This window comes from Nannospalax galili, unplaced genomic scaffold, assembly GCF_000622305.1.
Source record: "Nannospalax galili isolate Female #2095 unplaced genomic scaffold, S.galili_v1.0 scaffold610, whole genome shotgun sequence".
Classification (NCBI taxonomy): Eukaryota; Metazoa; Chordata; class Mammalia; order Rodentia; family Spalacidae; genus Nannospalax; species Nannospalax galili.
Window position 1 is genome coordinate 626,431 of NW_008329141.1, and position 8,353 is coordinate 634,783.

Below are 8,353 nucleotides of genomic sequence, written 5' to 3' on the forward strand. Positions count from 1 at the left end.
CCCTCTGCGGGCACTTCATGACATGGGTACACTTACATACATACAGGCATAACACCCATAAACATAAAATAAAAATAAATAAATAAATAAATAATAAAATGAATTAGAATAATCAGAGTATCCATAAGTCACATTTTACATTCAAATCCATAGAAAATACACACTACTAAGAATTCCCTCAGCCCCAGGAGTAGAGTGGAGGCAACAATGGAGTCATAAATTAGTATTTCTAGAGATGAAGGAGGCCAATGAGCTCAGAATAATAGAGATAACTTTGATAAGGATTACTATTCAAAGTTTATTAGGCTACATATGATTGTGGAGAAGAAAAATACTAAGCTCTAAGTTTAATATAGTTATGGTTCCATATTTTGGTCTGAAAAATCTTTAACAAATATGTAAGCACTGTAGACTGCACCACAGGATCATCAATTAGGAATACCATGTAAATGAAATGTTAAGTGCTATCATTTTTTCTTACTAAGTCATTACTCAAGCTCATGTTTTATCTCTCTCTTAGTTTCAATTAGGCTGCTATAACAAAATACTGACAAAAACACCGAAAGAGTTTATTTTGCTCTTAATTTCAGGTGACAGCCCACTGTTGCAGGAAGCCAAGGTGGCAGGAACTTAAAGCACTGGTCACACCAACAGTTAGGAGCAGGGCAATGATGTATGCCTATACTTACTTCTCCTATTCTTACAGAGTTCAGGATCTCCTGCTTGGTGAGTGGTGCTACCCAGTGTGTGGGTCCCCCATCTCAACTCATGGAATCAGGACAATCTCCCACAGACAAGTCCACAGACCAGCCTGATCTAGACAACTGCTCCTTAAGAACTGAGATTCTCTCCCAGGGGATTCTAGATCATTCCAGGTTGACAATTATGACTATCACAAAACTAACTGGTTATGATATGAAAAAAGTCATTACATCCATCTAGACCCCCACTTTCATATCCACGAAAAGGAGAAAATAAAACATATATATATATATATTTTAATCATAAGCTAGGCTAACATGGAAATCTCCTTAGTCCTGTTCATTTTTAAACACTGCTTTTGACTAACAGTATTAGGCCCCTGTGGATCTGACAGTTGTCAGGATATTTACTTTCAAATTAAAATTTTCACCAGTAGTTTTAATAATAGAAGTTAGTGGATCTGTAACACAAAAGATGTACATAACTTTAGACATCACTGCCCTCAAGAAGATCTGACAGCAACTACATAAATTTTAAAACAATCTCATTCACCTTTTGGTAGTACATCAACAGTAGAAGAAATACATTCTGAATGATCTAAACCACAGGTATTCTGATTATCTTCTTTAGGAAATAATGCTTCCAAATTACTCTGATGCAAGGATAAAGGCTGTCTTAATGACACTGAAGAGGGAATATCAGGTGATGTTACTGATATAATGTTGCCACACTGTGTTTTCTGTTTATCAGCATCACCGCGACCACCACCACCACAACCATTATCATCACCATCATCATCATCATCATCATCATCATCATGATCCGAAGTTAATGGAACCCTAAAGGCAAGTGAGAAGGAAATGAGAAATTCATGAGAAATTCTGTATTTTACAAAAATTATTTAGAAAGTAAAAGAAAATATTACTACATTTATGCCAATAAATTGACCCTTTAGAAATGGAAAAATTCTTTAAACAAAAAGTAAACACCTGATAAATAAGAAGTAGGAATACTCACATGTTTATTAAAGAAATGGGATATGGGCTCAGTGGTTAAGAGCTCATAGTGCTCTTATCCAGGACCCCAGTTTGGCTCTCAGAACCCCTGTAGAGCAGTTAACAATCACCTGTGACTCAGCTCCAAAGGGATCCAATGCCTCTGGCCTCTGCAGGCACCTGTGCTCAAGTGCCTATATCCTTACACAGACACATATATACATCATTTAAAATAATAAATATAAATCTTTTAAACAGTATACTATCAAAACTTTTCTACACAAAAACTATAAACTTAGATAACTTTTCTCAAACACTTAAAGAAAAATAATGCCAGCTTGCAACAAATACTTTCAGAAAAAGAAATGTTTATCAATTCATTTTATATGACTAGCATAATCTAAACACCAAAACCTAACAAAAATATATTATATGAAAATAAAATTACAAACCATTTTGATTATAACATTCATGAAAAATGCCTTTAGAACAATTAGCAATCAGAATTCTGTGATAGAGAAATAGTCTTCTCAGACATTCCTTATAGGAATGTAATGATGATTTAATATTTAAAAACTGGGCCTTGTAACTTGGGGACAGAGAGAGGGCCATGAAAAGCCTGATGACCTGAATTTGATCCCTGGAACCAATGAAAAGGTGAAAAGAAAAGTTTTACAAAGTTGTCCTTGGACTTGCACACACGAGGCACCCACACCCCCATATACACATTGCGTACACAGACACCAATAATACCAATTATTGTAATTCATTATGTGAATAAAAAACATTAAAAATTCATATACTACTAGAGTAAAACAAGAAAGCAGCATCTTCTCAATAGTGAGGAAAAGCATTTGATTAAAATCAACAGCTATTTATAAACAATCTTTCAGCAACTGGGAACACAGAGGAAATTACCATTTATTTTATTTGCTTTTTGCTTTTTTGAGAGTATCATTACACAGCCCAGCTGTACTCAAACTCACATAATTTGACTATCTAGAGAAATGGAACAATTCTTTAAATAAAAGTTAAAAACCTGACAAAGAAAAACTAGAAAATCTGAATGTTCTTGATATAATTAAAAGAAGTAGGATATTATCAAAAGTCTTTGGACAAGAAAACTATAGGCTTAGGAACAACAAGCGGATACAATGGCTAAAAGCATTGTCATGCAAGTCTGTGGGCGAGTTAAATTTCCAGAATCCACACTGGAAAGGGAGACCTGACCCATGAAAGTTGTCCTCTAAACTCCACACCCACACTCGGGTACATGTGTGCCTACACACACACACACACACACACACACACACATACACACATCATGCATACACACACATACACATAATAATGAAAAAACAACTGTGGGCTCGGTTGAACATGGTCACACACACCTCCCATCCATCACTTGGGAGGCAGAGGGAGGTGACAGAGATGGGCCAGCCTGGTCTACATATTAAGTTCCAGGCCAGCTGGGGCTACAGAGAGACCCAGTCTCAAAAAACCAAAGGAAAAAAACAACCACCAACAACAAAAAAACCCAAACACCACCCCACCAAAACCAAAACAAACACAAAACCCTTGGGCTTAGATAACTTTCCCCAGCTTTTAGCTAGCATTGAACCTATCTTTCTGCCTCAGCTTGGAACTTTCTTAAACCCACAAAGAGAATTTGGAGAATCCAAATGCTCACATCATATCTAGCAATGGGAACACAGTAGGATGTCTTCTCTTATTAGTTTTATTCAGCTTTGAGCAAGAAGTAGCTTCTGCACTAAAATGAGAAGGAAGAGAAGAAAGGCCTGCCCAGCAAATTAGGTAGTTAAGGACCAGGCAGGTGGCTCTCTCCTTTAATCCTAGCAACCCCACACTCAAGCAGATTTCCATGAGATTGAGGCCAGCCTGGTAATGTGTTCCAGGGCAGCTTATCTCAAAAAAGAAAACAAAATGAATGAACGAACAAACAAACAAAAAACTAGAAAGTTAAGGGGAAAGAAACCCGTATTTACAAATAATAAAATTGCATTCATAGTAAATTCAAAGAGAAAGCCCCATCAAGCTGTTAAAACAAGCTGTTATTAACAAGGTCTCTGGAAACAAAGTTAATATCCAAAAAATTAACTGTATTTGTGCATACTAACATCAAGACAAATTTTAAGAAACAACAAAGCTGGGTATTTTGGTGCATGCCTTTAGTAATTCCAGCATTCCAGAGGTAGGGGTAGGAGGCAAGGAATTCAAGACCAGCCTCACTGAGTTTGAGGCCACCCTGAGCTACTTAAGACCCTGATTCTGAAGGATCCAGGTCACACTGGCTCCATTTTTTAGCAAGCCTCCATCTTGTCAGCCTTAAGTTTCTGCTAAGTCTCCTTTGTCTCATACTACGGGCTGCTCTGCCCAGACATGCCTTGCTTATCTGAGTCTAACAGAAACCAACTGAAATTCCTGACCATAAAAGGAAAGACTGAGACATTCCAGGTGGCCGACCATGACTATAACCAATGAGATTTCCCCTGTACAAGGAATTCAGTTATCCAATCAATTCAAAGGTTGCCCAGTTTGCACGGGCTTTTTCAAGAGTACCCAATTAGAAACCCCCCCAGGTCATTATTGGTCAGGGCGGATTCCATTATTTGGCTCCTGGAGTCTGTGCCCGACTGGTCGTTCAAAATTGGAATGCTTTTCAATAAAATTTTCTAAATTTCGAATTTTACTGGGTGGTCTCCAATCATTCCCAAACCCTGTACCTCAACATTTTGGGGGCTTATCCAGGATTTGGGGATATTGGACAGACCTCCTTTTTTTTCTGGGAAGAGTGCTCGTCTGCTGCCGGCCAGCTTCAGTGAGTTTTTCTCTGGTTTCTGTTTCTGGTGTCCGGACAATCTGGGGCTCACAGGAGACCAGGCAGACGCACTATTGGTCTCAGAGCCAGAGGAGTCTGGGGGATGCCCCGAATCCTCTCTTGGTGGGGGATCCAGGGGATATTCTGGCCTGGCCCCCTTTGGGAAAGGAGCGGTCTTTTCAGCTGACTGCGCGCTGTGAAATTTTTCTGCCAGCTCGCAGGGAGCTTTCCTTCTTCGGTGCTCTCTGCTTCTTTCTTGCAGTTTTGCTTCCGTTACCGTGTGATTCTCTTGCTCCTGTTTGCCTTAATACCCTCTCCTCCTATTCTTCCTTGAGATCTTTCCCAAGATGGGTCAACAAGTTTCCTCTATGCCTCTTGACCTAGTCCTTGACAACTTCTGAGATTTCCAGAAGGCGGCTTCCACGATGTCTGGACTACGGGTCAAGCCTGACTGCCTGAGGACTTTCTATTCCATTGAATGGCCCTCCTTTAAAGTTGGCTGGCCCTTGGAAGGCTCCTTTGACTTAACTCTCATTTACAGGGTGCATGAGGTCGTCTTTGGCTCTCCAGGACACCTGGACCAGTTCCCTATATCTTAGGCTGGCGCTATTTGGTCTCAGACCCTCCGAATGGCTGAAACCTCACCTTCCTCCCCCAGGTTCAAGAGCGCCAGTCACTCTCCTCCCTTTGAAGGAAAAGGAACCCAGGGGGGGCCTCAAAACCACTGGTAACCCCCCCCCCGCCATCGGCCCCTGAGGAAGAACTCCTCTTTCCACCTCCCTATGCTCTGGCCACAACCCCAGGGAGCCAACATCTGGAGGGCTCTCCACCCCCTGCAGCCCGACCACGAGTCCAGCCCCGCCCCCCAACCCAAGGAGTCAGAGGACTCTCTTCAGCCTCCAGCCCCACCTCTCCTGGCCCGAGCTCACTGCACACTAGATCACGAGGAGGGTAGAGTTGTTTGAGCCTTGCCGCTGAGGGAAGTCAGCTACCACCACCACCACCACCCCCCCACCCCACCCCGCCAAACACAGACGGGGGTGACCCCCTTAGCTTACTTCCCTTTTTCTATGAGTAACCTCTATAACTGGAAGTTTCAAACTCCCTCCTTTACAGACAAACCACAAGCTCTAATCAGCCTTCTGGACACTGTCCTTTTTATCCACCAACCTACTCGGGATGATTGTCAGCAGCTGTTGCAGGTCCTTTTTACCACTGAGGAGAGGGACCGGATCTGACAGGAATGCTGCCGGCTGGTCTCGGGTGACCCATGGGCAACTAACTGAAAATGAGGACTTAACAGCTGCTTCCTTTCCCCTTACCCAGCCTATGAGAGGATGGGAATACAAGGCTGAAGGCAGGGAGTGCCTGAAAGTCTATCACCAGGTTCTAATGGAGGGTCTCCAGGCCACTGCGAGGCGCCCCACAAATTTATCTAAGGTCAGTCAGGTAATACAGGAAAGGACAGAAACACCAGGAGCTTATCTAGAATGTCTCCTAGAGACCTATAGGACCTACACTCCCTTGGACCCAGAAGCACCAGCAAACCACATGACAATTAATATGGCCTTTGTAAACCAGGCAGCCCCTGACATCAAGAGAAAGCTCCAACGCCTTGAAGGATTTGAAGGTAAAAATCTAATGGAATTGGTAGCAGTGGCTAATAAGGTGTATAACAATAGAGAGACCCTGGAGGAATGACAAACGAAAGGGCTTGCCAAAATTCTCCTTACTGAAAGAGGAAAGCCTGCACACCCAAGGTTCAAGGCCCAGATGACTGGAGGCCGCCCCTACGCTGGGGAAGTAGGGAAAAACCTCCTCTTAAAAAGGATCAATACATTTATTGAAGGGAGTTGGGTCATTGGAAGGGCAAATGCCCCCTCAAGAGACAGGGAAAAAGGCCCAAGGTCCTGGAGCTAACTGAGATAGAGGGCTGAGGGGGACAGGGCTCGAGGACCCTCCACCACAAGCCCTGGGTAACTCTACAGGTGGAGGGACGACCAGTTGAGTTCCTGATTGATACAGGGGCACATTACTCAGTTCCCCTATGGGGAAGCTGACCAACAAATTTACCTGGGCCCAGGGGGGTACTGGGATAGCTCAACACCCCTGGACCACAAAACGAACAGTAGACTTGGGGAACAAGAAGCTCACTCAGTCCTTTATGGTAGTCCCTGAACACCCCTACCCTCTGGTAGGCTGAGATCTCCTAACTAAGATGAAGGCCCAGATTCATTTCACGGGGGATGAGATAAGTTACTCTTCAACCAGAAGCTTATATTCTGTGCTTAAACTTAGAAGAAGAATATAGACTCTACTCCTCCCCACCGGTTTCCGAGCCACCTCCTCTCCTAATTAGCCTCCAAAAGATGATACCTGGGTTATGGGCGGAAACCAACCTGCCTGGGCTGGCAAAACAGAGACCTCCCGTGGTTGTGTCCCTGAAGGTTGGAGTGCAGCCAGTCAGGATAAAGCAGTATCCTATGACCCCAGAGGCAAAAACGGGGATAACAAAGCACATTAACCGGCTCCTAGAGTATGGAATTCTGATGCCTTGGCCAGTCCCCATGGAATACCCTTCTACTGCTGGTCAAAAAGCCAGGGACTGATGACTATCAACCGGTGCAGGACTTTAAGGGAATTCAACTGGAGGGCGGAGGACATCCACCCTACGGTGCCCAACCCTTACACCCTCTTGAGTTCATTGAGGCCAGACCTTACAATGTATACAGTATTAGACTTGAAAGATGCTCTTTTCAGCCTGACGCTTGCAACCAGCAGCCAACCGCTCTTTGCCTTCAAATGGTATGACCCAGACCGAGGGCTCAGCAGCCAGCTCACCTGGACCAGGCTGCCTCAAGATTTTAAAAATTCTCCTACTATCTTCAATGAGGCACTCCATCAGGACATCCATGAGTACTGGGCCTCCCACCCCACAATAAGCCTCCTCCAATACGTAGATTATCTCCTGATAGCGGCCCTGGATAAAGTTAATTGTGAAGCGGCAACCAAGGACCTGTTGCAGACACTAGACCAGCTTGGATACAAGGTATCTGCTAAAAAGGCCCAATTGTGTATGAAGCAGGTAACGTACCTGGGATATGTCTTAAAGGATGGCCAACGCTGGCTCTCCCAGGCCAGAAAACTGACCATCTTGGGTATCCCTACCCCAAAGACTTGGAGACAACTTCAGGAATTCTTGGGGTCAGCTGGTTTTTGTAGACTTTGGATACCTGGGTTCACAGAAATAGCCAGACCCTTATATGAGGCCACTAGAGGGCAGGAGAACTCCTTTCAATGGACTAAGCAACAAGACATAGCCTTCCAAGCCATCAAAGAGGCTCTCCTGAAGGCCTGGCATTGGCCCTCCTTGATATTAACAAGCCCTACCAACTGTTTGTTGATGAGAGTCTGGGAGTGGCAAAAGGGGTCCTGATCCAACAATTGGGACTCTGGAAACGGCCAGTGGCCTATCTGTCCAAAAGACTAGACTCAGTGGTTGTTGGGAGACCTTTGTTGTGCAAAAGTCGAAGCTTCTTCACACCGGATAGCTCATGTAGCTCGGGATGTGCTGCGGGCTCCTTTGCATAACAAAGGGCTTCCCGGCATCTTTCCTGCCTCTCCTTTTGAGGAGTCTGCCATGAATGCCCTAAACATTAACGTGGCCTTTGACTCTGAAAAGGTATCATACCTTCCTGTAAATTCCTAGCAGACAACTGTCTGTCAGAAGCCCACTTTTCACATGCAAAAGCATCTGGCAGCCGAGGCTCTTACAACCCCCATGGTATAAAAATCTTAGTCTTTCTCTCAATAG

At 43.8% G+C, this 8,353-nt stretch overlaps 1 protein-coding gene across 1 annotated transcript in view; it reads right to left on the bottom strand.

The window, feature by feature from the left end:
* Sgo2 (shugoshin 2) overlaps nt 1-8,353 on the bottom strand; it is a 43,051-nt gene that overhangs the window by 11,488 nt on the left and 23,210 nt on the right. The window contains exon 6 of the mRNA XM_029563565.1: nt 1,255-1,541. Within this exon, the coding sequence (XP_029419425.1) occupies nt 1,255-1,541 (287 nt within the window). The remainder of the gene's footprint in view (nt 1-1,254; nt 1,542-8,353) is intronic.